This window comes from Pisolithus orientalis (genome assembly GCF_024613125.1).
Source record: "Pisolithus orientalis strain OTSU chromosome Unknown F5J12scaffold_59, whole genome shotgun sequence".
Lineage (NCBI taxonomy): Eukaryota > Fungi > Basidiomycota > Agaricomycetes > Boletales > Pisolithaceae > Pisolithus > Pisolithus orientalis.
Window position 1 is genome coordinate 183,796 of NW_026260840.1, and position 14,023 is coordinate 197,818.

General features: G+C 44.1%; 5 protein-coding genes across 5 annotated transcripts; 3 read left to right on the forward strand and 2 right to left on the reverse strand.

Moving 5' to 3' along the window:
• F5J12DRAFT_688643 (uncharacterized protein) lies at positions 1-504 on the reverse strand (the record flags this gene model as incomplete). Its single annotated transcript, XM_051740353.1, has 2 exons — positions 1-110; positions 159-504. Coding segments are annotated over 2 exons (456 nt in total), but the record flags the coding sequence as incomplete, so codon positions are not given.
• A 2,076-nt stretch (positions 505-2,580) lies between these two features.
• F5J12DRAFT_786547 (uncharacterized protein) lies at positions 2,581-5,476 on the reverse strand (the record flags this gene model as incomplete). Its single annotated transcript, XM_051743468.1, has 16 exons — positions 2,581-2,781; positions 2,830-2,904; positions 2,931-2,950; positions 3,004-3,032; positions 3,055-3,117; positions 3,209-3,283; positions 3,375-3,449; positions 3,501-3,614; positions 3,667-3,789; positions 4,213-4,382; positions 4,429-4,479; positions 4,527-4,545; positions 4,595-4,747; positions 4,882-5,066; positions 5,227-5,242; positions 5,373-5,476. 16 exons carry the CDS (start codon positions 5,474-5,476, stop codon positions 2,581-2,583), a joined length of 1,473 nt encoding a protein of 490 aa, XP_051595226.1.
• Positions 5,477-11,234: 5,758 nt separating this feature from the next.
• Positions 11,235-11,423, forward strand: F5J12DRAFT_681809 (uncharacterized protein; the record flags this gene model as incomplete). Its single annotated transcript, XM_051740258.1, has 1 exon — positions 11,235-11,423. A coding segment is annotated over one exon (189 nt), but the record flags the coding sequence as incomplete, so codon positions are not given.
• A 65-nt stretch (positions 11,424-11,488) lies between these two features.
• On the forward strand, positions 11,489-13,028 carry F5J12DRAFT_907598 (uncharacterized protein; the record flags this gene model as incomplete). Its single annotated transcript, XM_051748953.1, has 7 exons — positions 11,489-11,647; positions 11,806-11,965; positions 11,996-12,238; positions 12,260-12,489; positions 12,537-12,738; positions 12,835-12,844; positions 12,884-13,028. The coding sequence occupies 7 exons, from the start codon at positions 11,489-11,491 to the stop codon at positions 13,026-13,028; spliced, it is 1,149 nt and encodes a 382-aa protein (XP_051595228.1).
• A 41-nt stretch (positions 13,029-13,069) lies between these two features.
• Positions 13,070-13,345, forward strand: F5J12DRAFT_705475 (uncharacterized protein; the record flags this gene model as incomplete). The annotated part of the gene is made up of 1 exon (XM_051740560.1): positions 13,070-13,345. A coding segment is annotated over one exon (276 nt), but the record flags the coding sequence as incomplete, so codon positions are not given.
• Positions 13,346-14,023: the final 678 nt, after the last annotated feature.

The following is a 14,023-nucleotide window of genomic DNA, read 5'->3' on the forward strand; positions in this document are numbered from 1 at the left end:
TTTTGCCTTCCAGAGTTTGATGGTCATGCACATGCCATGTCCAGCAGCAGATGTTGCTAAGAAATTGTAATTCCTGCCCTGGAAACTACACAGCACCTGGACCATGACACCTACAGAATAAGCAGTTGCTATGAGGTACATTAGAGGATTGGACATACTTCTGTGATGAAGAGCTTGGACTTGTGTTCCCATTCTCATGCACCACACCTGTACCTTACCATCAGTAGCTCCACTGACCACCTTTTGACCACAATCAACAAAATTGATAGCACATGGATAATTTCCATTAGAAGAGTCGCATGGGAATGGAAATGATAAGGATATGACAGAGTGGCCCACAGGATACAGGTCCAGGCCAGTCATTAGATTGGATATCAAGATGTGTGTCTTGTCTGGCGATAGTGCCACACTCCCTCTGTAACCTTGATTGTCAGTTTGATTCCAGATGAATAAAACAAGGACTAACATATGCTGATGCATGTGAGCAGGACAGATTTGCCAAAGCAATTGTGATTTCTGGATGCCCAGCAGCTTGATGGAATATTAGAGGATGCTAACAGTGAGATATTCTGATGACATACATCACTCTGTGATTTAGGTAGGCCACAACAACTTGATTCTTGCCTTTGAGGAAGTGTGCAGATCTTGGCCAGATATGTATGTCTGCCTCTGTTTGACATGCATCGAGCTCTTCCAGTGCAGGAAGGAGGATTACTGTCATATATATGTCTATCATTCAGAAAAGAGCTGTTACTGGTCAGTCCTTGTGACAACTGTAAGTCTACCTTTGTTCAGCTCTTGTGCAATGTGGACTTTGCAGCCTACTCCTATTGTGAGGTCCCCAGAAGAAGGGTTCATGTCTAGGCAATGAACAGGCACCATGATCCTCTTCTGGATGTCTTGTGTGTTGTCCAGGTTCTGGGTCACCATGATTCAGTACAAGTGGTACACTTCCATTGAAAGGGTAAAAAGATATCCCCTCACATTCAGTGCTGGTACAAGGGCCAATTTTCTGTCTTCACACCTGAAGATGAGTCTCAAAGAATGGGAAGAATGGACATCTCACTGCAGGCAAAGTACTGGACTTTGAAGGGACACCCTCTGTGTCATCACTCTCATGTGGATGTCCCAAATAATGAGCTGTAAATCTTTGCCACCACTGGCAAGATACTTGCCACATGGAGAAAAGGAGAGGCATGTAACAGAGTCAGTGTGTCCATCAGCCAGAGCCCTGGCTGGTTGGTATGCATTAGTAGTTGAGTTGCTGGTCATGGTCATGAATAAAAGAATATTGAAGAATGCAAGTGTCAAAACATGGCATCCATTAAGTGCCATTCAATGCTTTGTCTCTCTTTGAGGTTATGAATCCTTATGGGTGACATTCGAAGCCCAAATCTCGAGTTCAAAATACAACTCATTGACAGTTATATTCCAAAATTTCTATTGAGGAGAATTGGTAAATGGGTACACATTTGTCTCGTCTATCTTCAGTAATCTATGCTCCTCCACATGGAGAGAGTCATACCAACCCCTATTGTAACAATCAATGGGTAATCCCATTGGCACTTTGGCATTCATGCTCATCTTTGGGGGATCAGGGTGGATACAGAATCATGGTGCATTACCCCACAATCCAATATGACCTGCCTTCACCATTCAGTGGGCAGCATGGGAATCATCAATTTGCTGATACAGAGCAGCCAAAGTGGCACTTCTCCAGGGTGGAGTTGATACAATGCAAGTGCACTGTTCAAGAGGCCCTTCTCCTTTGTCTGAGCTGATACCTTTTATCCCAATGTGTTTGAGTAGTGAGACATGCCTACATATGCTGGCATCATCTTTTGCCATCGCAATACATGCCTGAAACAACTGTGGTATAGGTGAAACAAGGCCTTAGCCAGAGTCAGTGACATAGATAAAGTGAACCTGCCTGTCACTTTCAGGTGGTACTAGCTGTGGTGACTAGACACCTTTGTTTCTTGGAATATCCACTGTGGAGTTCATCATAGATTTTCCAAAGATGCTTCAATTGCCTGTTCAGCATGAATATGACATAGTCCATATTCAAGAACTTTTCTGGAATGGGGGGGTAGTTGTACCATTTGTGGTTGACAACTTTATCAATAAAATCAGCAGCTGCAACAGCCTTGGCACAGTTGTTAAAGGTGGATGTCCACTTTCCAATAAGATCAAAATGGAAATTCTTGGAGGTTATTTCAGTGCAACCAGACAGCTTCTTGTCGAAGGCTCTAATGTCATCTCATGTGTGTGGGGGGGGGGGGGGGTACTGTGTCCAGAAGTTGCAACATTGATTCAATTTTGAGGAGGACTTGTAAGTGCTTGCAAAGGTGTTGCTGGACATGGGAATCAGTTACCAAAATCAAGATGAAGCAGATGGAGCTCTGACCCAAAAGATTACTCTGAGGGGATCCTTTGCGAAGGGATCAAATCTGGTGCCTCCCTCATCATCCAATGACTTTTCATTTGACACCTCATCATCAGCTTCACTATTGTGTATGTTAGTGCCAGGTGACTTCCATTTATGGCACTTGGTGTTCATTGCAATGTTTTGATGTACAATTACCAGTCTACTAACTCTTCACAAATGGCAGCAAATTCTGCTCTAAGGTTTTCTTCAAGGGTCTTAAATGCATGAGAAACAACACTGAGAAAGGGCCCCTTTTGATCAAGTTTGTCCAATGCTGGCTGCCTCAAAGAAGGGTGAATGCCTTCCATGGATGTCAACCCTAGAGTGGAACCAAAATGCCCATGAATGGAACTCTGTGAAGGAAATGGCACTGGGTTACAGTGACTGGAGTGGCTGCTCACAGAACTTGCAGGCACAGCTGTTGGCCCTGGTATGGGACCAGATTGTCCATGAGCAGAACTCTGCAAGGGCAAGGGCTGTGGGTGTTGGAGTGTTTGCTCACAGAATTTGCAGTTTGAATTCCTGTAGGATGTTAGAGGGTTGACAAAACTGTCATAAACAGTGGGAACAGATACCTTGCACAGGTGTTGGCCCTGATACAGAGCTAGATTGACCATGGACAGAACTCTGTGAAGGCAATGGCAGTGGATGACTGGAGTGTCCACTCATGGAACTTGTAGCTTGAATTCCTGTATGACATTAGAGGTCAACAAAAGTGACACAAACAGTAGCAACAGATACCTTGCACAGCTGTCAGCCCTGGTACAGGGCAAGACTGACCATGAATGGAACTCTGTGATGGCAATGGCAGTGGATGACTGGAGTGTCTGCTCATGGAACTTGCAGTTTGAATTCCTGGGAGATGTTAAAGGTCAACAAAAGTGACACAAATGGTAGGTGCAGATACCTTGCACAGGTGTTGGCCCTCATACAGGGCCAGACTGACCATGAACAGAACTCTGCAAGGGCAATTGTGGCAGATGACTGGAGTGTCCACTCATGGAACTTGTAGCTTGAATTCCTATAAGACATTAGTGTCAATAAAAGTGATATAAACAGTAGATGCAGATACCTTGCACAGGTGTCAGCCCTGGTATGGGATTGGACTTTCCATGAACAGAACTCTGTGAAGGAGACAGTGGCGAGTGACTGGAGTGTCTGCTCATGGAACTTGCAGCTTGAATTCCTGGGAGACATTAAAGGTCAACAAAAGTGATGTAAACAATAGGTGCAGATACCTTGCACAGGTGTTGGCTCTAGTACAGGACCAGACTGTGCACTGATGGAATTCTGCAAAGGTCTTGATTGGGGGTAACCAGAGTGTCCACCCATGGAACTTGCCAAGAGAAGTGTGGGGGATGCTGTAAATGTGGCATGCATATGGGGAGGGTTAATGGCAGAAGTGCTGGCTTCTGAGGGAATGATGGAGGGTGCCAATGTCACATGCACATGAGGAGGGTTGGTGACAGGAACCACATGGTGTGAGAGAGCTGCTGAGGATGCTGCAGATGTGGTGCATGCACTGGGAATGTTGACATAAGAGGATGAGTTAGCATGCATCACAACTGCAGAACTGCTCAATGGTGAGGGAGGCATGGAGGATGCTGCAGGTGCAACACTGTCAGTACTGGCACCATCAAAGGACCAAGTTTGTGTTTGCTGTATAAAGGCAGGGGGAGCTTCCTGGTTTCGATTATGCATAAATGTGAAGTTGAAATTAGGAGGCATAATTGGCACTGGATGGCTGGAAGTGTTTAGACCTCTGTTGAGGAAGTCTGACATACTTTCCCCAGGACATTGGAGAGGTATCCCATTTTCCTGGGGTGACAATGTTAGGGTGGATATATTGAAGGAGATTTAAAGATACTTGCATACATTCCCTGTCACCTGCCACATCAACATCCATTGAAAGATCTCCCATATCACCACCATACAAGGGCTGTCCACTAGACCTCTGACACAAGGTGTTAACAGAAATATGTGATACAGTTTAAACTAACCTGTTGCTTCCAAAGGTGAAAATGGTCATTTAGCCAGGTCACCCAGTGCCCCTACATATCAATTAGCTAATTGTGCTATTCGAAGAAGCCAGACTTACTAACTTTATGTCTCTTAACCTGCAGCACCTGCAGGGTGGTCATCATCTTTGCTTCCTGGTGGCATCACTTTGCTTCAGGAGGTGGTTCTGGATTCTCTAGAGCCTGTTTTCCAGGCATAGGAAGGCCACAACATTCATCAGTGTGCTTGCCAGAGGCATCACTGGAGTCAACATCCAAGCCTGTTGTCACCATAGCCAGAGAAAATGGGACAGAGAATAATCTGTAATCATACCTTTGTAATATATGTAGTCACAGGGAGTGGCTCTTCAGAGACAAAGGAGACCTTTAACAAAGAATCATCAAAATTAGCAGAAGATGGATGCCAGCACACAGAGTATGTCTCACAGATCTCACTTGACAGTAACAAAGACAATTGGATGGATGGCAGGTTGCCTCATATGATTGTATGGCAGGTGGGGGGATCCAGTATTGCTTCTTACAATTGTGAAGTTGAGGGGGCTGTCATCATACTTAGCATGCTTGTATGTCAGATAACAGATCAGACCACAGAAATCCCATCTAAATCTTGCACTGAAGGACTGGAATGCAGGCAAAACCAGAATGACAACTCATGAGGAAATGAGGGCAGGGCACCAAATCAAAGATGACTCAAGCAGGAAAGGGCTGACATAAGCAATCTACTAGCATCTAATGGCACTCTGGGGTATACAAAGGTATGTAGGTTATCAGTAAATGCACCAAAAACTTGGAGTCACTAAAGAGAAAAAAAGTAGCACTTAATGGTATTAGAAAATTATTCAAGCACTATGTAGAACAGTTAGTTTTCAGTATAAAACTGGCAGAACAGAGGGACAGGAGAACTGCTCCCAGGATTGGACTAGCACATTGTGGGTGAAGAGGCTTGCATGTTGATGCTGTTGATCATCCCCACCACAGAGAGAGTGGTAGCAGAACACCCAGTAAGCCACAGGGTCACTAAAATGGACATGGTAGAGAAATCTGTTGATGAGTATAATCATGTGCTCCTGGGATCACATTGATAAAAAGGTCATTCCAAAATCTAATGATGATTGACAGGGGACTCACAAAATCATGTGAGGTTGTAAGAAGGGTACTTTCCTTGACCAAACATTGGACAAATATAAGGCCATCAGTCTTCAAAAGGAACCAGGCTGAACAGTTGAATGTTTGAGTAACAGAATGCAGAACACAGCATAATGGGAACAACTCATGTTGTCCAGGAGTTTCTGATGCAACAAGCATGAGTGATGCATGGCATACTCCACCATGAGCAATGCCTGTGGAAATGCCAGTGTAACTGGTCACAAAGAGGATGGGGGCACTGGGTAAAGCAAAATTCAGTTTGGGTATGAGACAGGGAAGAATTCTGACTGACAAATCAAGTGGGTTGCTGAATGGGAAAGGAGTAGCCATGGGGAATGCAAATTGCATCAAGAATGACAGTACCTGCAACTGATCATAAGACATGACCAGTGACCATTAAATAATGAGCAGAGGTGCCATTATCCAAGCACCTCCAGTCTCTTTCAGTTGGCTATCTCTAACAAAGCAGACATCAAAATAGATCAAATGATACCTTGTGTGTGTTGAGCATGAATGTTTAGCTTGCATCATGCCTCAGAGACTCAAAAGTTTGGAGCTGTTCAGAGCATAAGCACTCTGCTGCCTTTGAACACTTCAAGCAACCTGTCAATGTGTGACTTCATAAAGTATGTCTATATACTTCCTGTCCACATAGAAATCATGCTCACAAAGAACCCACTGATCAGTCTGGATGATGAATATCTGGCTAGAGGCCTCACCCTGAGGCCATATCCATTCGATTTCCCATTTCTTTGTTCTGTCTACATCTGCCCAGCTATGCCTGCCACCTGCCCATCACCTACCTGCAACTTGCACACTTCTCCATACTTGTTGTGTCCCAGGACTACCCCCCCAGCCAGCCTTTGCCAAGCCTTCCTCCTAACCCCACCATCTGTGACACATAAATGTCACAGAAAGGGTTTGAATGAGCTCACCAAAGCTTGTCAGGTAATATGATGTTTCCATTGATGCTGCAGTGCTCCATTGAATATGTGCATTAATAGGAAGTTGAATGCCTTACAGTGGAAGTCAATAAAGCAAAGGCAAGCATTGGGGAAACTCAGGAGAACCTTGACCACCTCAAGTGAGTTGCCAATCAGGTCAGTCCAATCCATGCCAACAGCTGTTGGTCCCTGATACTCACCCTGATTGACTGCAGTTCAGTATTCACAGAAGCATGGTACTCAAGTGTCCCCTTTGCAGTGACACCATGCAGTGACCATTCATGTATGTGTTAGTCTTTGCCTTTGGCTTTACCATCATGCTAACTGTGATCATGCAGGCTGGGTAAATGTGGGCATACATTCTGTCATACTTGCCTTCAGTCTTCATTCCAGCAGTCCATTGCTAATGCCATGAGGAATTATGGTGACATCACCATTCTGGAATACCTCAAGAACCCTTTGTACTCAGTTGGTGACATCAACACTATATTCATGCATAAATATGTCTTGTATGTCTTTTATACCTGTCCTGTATGTGGGACCCACATTACAGACAAACCCACTGAAACCTGGATGCTCTGGGAACTCATTGAGGGCATCAATTCTGCCTTTGGCAGTTCAGAGGAACCAACCGATGACAACAGCATTCAGTTTCTGCAGGATATATGGGCTGATTGTTGGTTTGACAAACATGAGCTTATCACCATCAATGGTTAGATACTTTTTGCACATCCCTATGTAATTCTCAACCATAAATGCATTTGTCATGAATGGTATCAAAATAAGACATGAACACCTCCAGATGCATAAGAAAGGCTGAACAGTGCAGCTGAGAAGGCAGCTTGCACCGATCCAATGTGCATGGAACAATTCATGATAATGTGTGAGTGCAGACCTCGAGAGGGTATTTGTGTCGGCAGGATGATCAATGGACAGATTGACATCAATGGGAGTGTTAAGGATGGTTGAATCGATGGATGGACCACCTGTATCTAGATAAATCAATGCTCATTTAATTAAACCTACTGCTGGAAGATGACCTACATTCAACATCCATAGGAGTGTTATTGCAATGACATGTGAGTGCAGACATCAAGAGGGTATTTGTGTCAGCAGGATGATCAACAGACAGATTAATGTCAATGGGAACACCAGGGACAGTTGATGAATTGGTCCTAGATGTGACCTGCTGAGGTGCTTGGAGGGTATTCACAATGATAGAATGATCAATGGACAGACCACCTGGATTTAGATAAATCAAAGCTCATTTAATGAAATGCACTGCTGGAGGACAAACCACATTCAACATCCATAGAAGCAGTGTCAAGGATGGTTGATGAGTTGGTCCTGGATGCTACAGTAGCATCTAACTGCAGCATTTTAAGGGATGCCAATAAAATCCTTCTTTCCACACCCTCATTTTCCATGGATTTGTGATGTTGCTGTGACAGATCTTTGTTGCATTGATGGCAAGCATGAGTAGATGGTTTCAACAGAACACCCAAGATGGATACATTTGTCAGAGGATCTCATGAGTGGCACCTGCAGCAACCATGAACACAGCACCAACAAATCTTGTACTGTTGTTGCCTGGCCATGATTGCACTGTAACAAGATACTCAGTACCACAGATGCTAAGGTGAGTTGTTTAATCAATAACACAGCAAAATGAAACCTATTGCAGCAATTTCCTTTTTTGTAAGGTGCTCATTCAAATGCTGAGGGTGCCAGTGGTGTCTGTCCCTACACAAGATATCGATATCACTGGGGATCAACAGTATGGTAGACTATTTCACTGCTCCACCATTGTCATTTGAATGATTGACCATCCATGGCAGGATTACCCCAGTGATCACTCACCATATATGAGGGTGTTGGGCAGCAACTGCATTGGAATCTGCTGTGATAGCCTTGAGCCCAAAATGAATCGCACCCTTAGCCCCCATTCAACTGACTCCAGTCCATGCACAGGGCACAAGAAAGGTAAATCTGGCTCTGGACATCTTCCCATTCTAAGCCATTGACTTCTTCCAACTATCCACATTCTCACAAGTCCCTGGTCTCTGCCTCCTTTTCAACCCAATTTAATTGTAAACACCATCACTGCAGGTACTTCTTCACTGCTCACATCTCCCTTATACAATGTGCCACCAACTGCCTTGTCAGTGAACTGACTTCCAAAACCTCTCCAAGCTTGATCTAACCAAACAGTTCACAGACTTCTGTCATCATATCCTTGTTACTTGGGTCAATCTTGTCATGCCAGTCAGTGTCCTTGACCTTGTCGGGCATGGAGTACCAAATGGCAGACACTCTCCCCATTATGCTATGGGAATGTGCATTCTCCAAGTCGGATGTCCACTGCCAGAGTGGTGGTAACATCAATGGTAAAGTTGTCAGTGAAGAACATGATAATGATTCTTATCAATCAGTCCAGCAGCCCACATCCTTCTATGTATGACCTCAATAATCATCTGGGCAAAATAATAGTGTTTATTGCACATGAACAGTGAGAGCATGTATTCCAGGGGAATGTATCATTTCAACTCAGGTGTAAATGTAAACAACATGAATATGTGCATGTATGTCTGCTGCTCAATACACCTGCCTACTGAACCTCACACTTCTGTTTACCCCTGTACATTGTAGCAGTCTTTCTTGTGATTCAACTTGGCTCCTCCCACATTTGTAGCCACAACCTACACCCAGGCAGAACAGGGTGAGCTTTGCCTTCTTTGGCAGGTTCCCATGGTACCAGTACTTTACATCTATAGCTGCCACATTTATTTGGAAGAAGTAATCATCAACTCTTGCTAGGGGCTTGTCCTGAGGAAAGGATGTGTGATGAATGGGTGATACCTTATGCAAAAAAGCTAAGCACCGGAATAGTCTGGATCAGTAAAACCTACCTCTATTGCACATTTCACAGGCAAATGATAGGGAGCTGCAGCCTGGCAGGAGTTTCCACTTATGTGACTGGAAGGGACCTTCATGGTGGCACACAGGAAAGAAGACAGTGGGCAAAACTGTTGCATATAAATGGCAGGGAGCTGCTACTGATGAGATGAAAGGAGAAAGGCCTTTATTGCTTTGTCAATGATAGTGGACATGGCACCATACTGACCATTTCCAGACAATGACAATGGTGGGTGCCAGTGAATGTTGAACATTGGTGCAGGAGCCAGAGCCAGAGCTGAGCACTGAGTGCTGAGAGCTGGAGTTGAGTGCTGTTGTGACCATTCAGCAGGCAGGAAGAGATTTGTGACTTAGCAAATCAGGCAAACTTGTGAAATTTGGTAATGGTACCAGGATGGATTCATTTTGGAACAAAGGAAAATCTTCACTTGAGTTTCACCTGAATTTGCACATCAGAGTAGTTTTGGAAATTACAGCTGGTGCCATGTCGCAAATTGGGATTATTTATTAATTTCAATACCTTTTCCTGGCAGATACAATTTTGCATAGATGATAAGGTTGGAATTTGTGTTGCCATGGCACAAATTGAGAACAAAACAATGCTTTACTTTCTTTATCTGCAGCATTAATCAAATCACTAATGTAAGAAATTCGATCACTTTTGACATTGGAACATTTGTGTCTCTTAAGAAAAAATTGATGTGATCATGTTCCCCAAGGAAATGCTGCATTATTTTAACTGTTGCTAAGGCATTGTGTAATTAAATTTACACACTGAAAAGTCTTAATGCCTGTGGTGTCAAATGGCCCTCAATGTGGCATTCTTGGTTGCAGAGCAATGACAAGGTCACTCAAACAAGTATGTCAAGGGCAAATGAGGAATTTGTGCCTCAGTACTGACTGTGTTACTTGGCCCTGTTCTCCCCTGGGGAATTTAGACAATCCTGTCCCTGGGTCAATTGAAGGAATGCCTATGGGCAAGTGTTTTACTTGTGATGGTGGGATTAAGTCTGATATTGATAACTGGCCTCTGGGTGCTAGGATGCAACGAATGGTGATTGCTTGAACAGAGATAGGGCTTCTTCACTGATGTCAATCAGTAAAAGCAATTATATCATAACCAGCACTCACCGAGATGACCAAAAGCTTCGCCTGGTAAAAGTGTTAACAGTGAACCTGACAGCTTCTTCAACAGTCCTAGTCTTATCAGCTAAAATGATGGTGTCCACTAGTACAAGGGATGAAACACCTTAGGCACCACTTTTTAGTGGGATTAAGGGTCTATTAGATATACTTTTTGTGACATAAACAATGTATCTAATAGACACATCTCTTCAACCCTCATACTACCATCTTGCAAACTCACAGGGGATGCTCTTGGGGAGCCTCCTCCAATGTTGGCTCTGTATGGCTCCCACATTTCATACATCCCACGGTATGTTTTTTTTGTCTTCATATTTTCTCTGAAACATGCATCCCCATCCTGGGACTTGCTGTTCATTGCCTAGCACAAGTTTTGGCTTGGGCCAGCATTTCTCGAGTCCAACAAAGCGGCATAACAAGAGGAAATTGCAGACTAATGTTATCATTCCAGGTCAACGTGCCAAACAGCAATGTCTCTGTCAACAGTTGAGTGATCTTTTGAATCACAAGTCATCTCCCAGTCCATCATCTACTATTGACACCCCTCCCCCCAAACCAACCACTCCAGATGCGCTGGATGACACTGACACAATCCAGCACTCTGGTGATGAACTGTTGCCCAAAGATGTTGCTGACTATTCCATGCCAAGCATGGCCATTGACCAGCTGTATGACAATTGGATGGCAGTTATCCCTACAATCATCGAGCCATATCTCCAACATATGGCAGAAACTGTTGGAAAGCCACTTATAACCTATGATAAACCACTCTCCAGTTGTCAGGCAGGATGTGAACTCAAGCATTCTTCCCTACTCTGTTTATACTTTGACTGTGTGTAACATCCTCACATCTCCTCATGGAGGCTGATATCATTTCAGGTTTTGCAACTGTTATGGTTCTAAGTTGTACATGCACATCACTTCCTCAGTTACTCTTATGTTCTGGGCTCTTTCCCACTGCCCCCTCTCAACCTCACCTGGCCATTTCTGTGGAATTACTTGCTTTCTATCAGGCACTGTTTGAACATTCTTGTGACTTGATCAATGCCCTCGTCTCTGCACTCAATACACATTATGAACAATGAGGGTTCTGGATGACCACCCGAGAGGTCAGTGGTTTGTTTGCTGACCTGCTCATACTTACAAGTATGGCACACAGGGTGGAGTTATTCGAGATCCATTCTGTCATAGCATTGGCAATGCTGTCCAGTGGTACAATATCTTGCAAGTGCATATTGAGTGCTGTGCCAAAAGTATTATCAAACATTGTCACCAAACTGTTCTTGACCATCTCAATCACATGCAATCTGCTCAGCAACCGTCATTCACTGTGATCCTACCATCTTCCGAACAGTTCTCATTGTCACAATGTGCATCCATAGTTGTCCAAAGGTGCCCAGTGTGTTTCACAGGTCACACATTTGGATGGCTGCTGAGTGATGGTGGTGATATTCATATCACACTTGATGGGAACTTTCACCATTGTCATTGGTGCTCAGCTGGTAGTTGTCCTGCATTTTATGACCCCACATATTTCATTCCCAAGGTTCAAGTCAACAATGTTGGATGCTGGATTGAACAAGTGCATAAGTGGCCACTGAGACAACAGTGTGTTGAAGTTCCTGATGAAGCAATTGATCAATGTGAAGCATCATACAAAGCAGCTGACAGCAACAAGCAGAAGGCTGCAATGGACTGCTTCGATGACACTGGAATTATGGCATTGATATGCCATCATGACATCCCTCTCTTCTTTGCAAATATCAACATGCCTGGTGAGCAACAGAAGTATAGTGTTGCCCTTCTTGAACACCTCTTCTCCCACTTGCCAGTCACTGCAACTGTTGTTGCATTGTATGATATTGGTTGCATTCTCACATGTTCTTTAGACAAGGTATATACAAAGTCTCATCCCCATACACTAGTACTGACTTCCTGCAGTTTGAAATCCTCAATAATGAAATGGTTTGTTGCATCCACTTTGCAACAACTGCAATGCACACCTATGGCCACAAATGGGCATGCCAGCACATTTATAACCCCCACATTACTACAGGACTCAGTCTTTCTGATGGAGAGGGCACTGAACACCTCTGGTCCCATTTCACCAAGCTCATTGGTGTTGAGCAAGCATCGTCAGCAAGTTCATTTTATTACTCTAGTTTACCCAGAACTGAAAAAGTGTTCGATTAGTGCCAGCGCCATATCTGGTTTATCAATCATCACACTGCTGCAATAGGGCTGGAGATGTGAAATGATCTTGGTGACTGGATTTGATGCTGACTGAGGAAAGGAATTGCCAAACAAGGTAGTGAAGCATGTCAGATTCTTGGTGATTGCGGAATTGATATCCTGGAATTGCAGAACGAGTGGGCTAGCCAATGTAGCGCTCAGCTTTCCATATGGGCTCATAAGTATTTCTGCATCTATTAGACTGCATTATTCATTCTTCACCTTTAGATGCACCGGCTTGATTAAAAAAAGAACTGGACACTGTACTCATGTTGCAGGCCAGCTTAGAGGTTGCTGACCAAGCACTTCAAGCTGCATGTGCAATAATTGAGAAGGATGCGACAGAGGATACCCTTGAGGCTCTGGAGAGTTTGGAGTGCAGCCATGATCATCCTTTAAACAAGGTGGACCTACTATATGCGTCCCTCAACATCCATGACAAGTTTCCTGAGCTCAACAGTGTCAACATCAAGTTCATTCAGATGCTTCTTTTGGCTTGTGATTTGAAGATCAACATCTGGAAACAGGCAATTGGGAGCTTTTTTGAGTGGGACAAACTTGATCACGCAGTAGGGGGAAAGCAGAAAGCCTTGGGTAGTATTGCTGAACCTATGACTCGGTGTCACAATGCTGATCATTTCTTTCTAGGTATGAAGCTCCACCAGCAAACTCACAAAGCAATTGCAAAGCATCAGCCCACACTCATGTCAGCCATCTGAAAATTCAACATGTATTGTGAATGTCTCACAAAACTATATGACATGTCATCCGGCATCCCCCTTCCTTCGCTGCTCCCAACAAAATTAGCTGAACTATGTAATGATCAATCCCTCTTCGAAGACATTTGGATCACTCCCTCTATCAGAGAAATCCCATGGTGATTGCAAGACTCTGATGTGAGAGAAGGCATTAGAGCAGTCCTGAAGACTGACTGCTGTCTCGAAGAACAACACCACCTTGGCATGGAGGCTGACAACATGTGCCGATGGTTTGGCAGCAAGCTGTGTGCCATTGAACTTGCAATTCAGCAGCCAGAAAGTAAGTCAAGGTACTGCTGATTATATTCAGGATCTAAGGATCTTTAGGATTCTATGTACTCTCTGGTTCTTCAACAACATCAGCAAATTACTGGCCAAGATGCAGGAAAGGTGGCCCACACTGTTGGCCTCCACAGTTTGTTATGCAAGTCAAGCCCA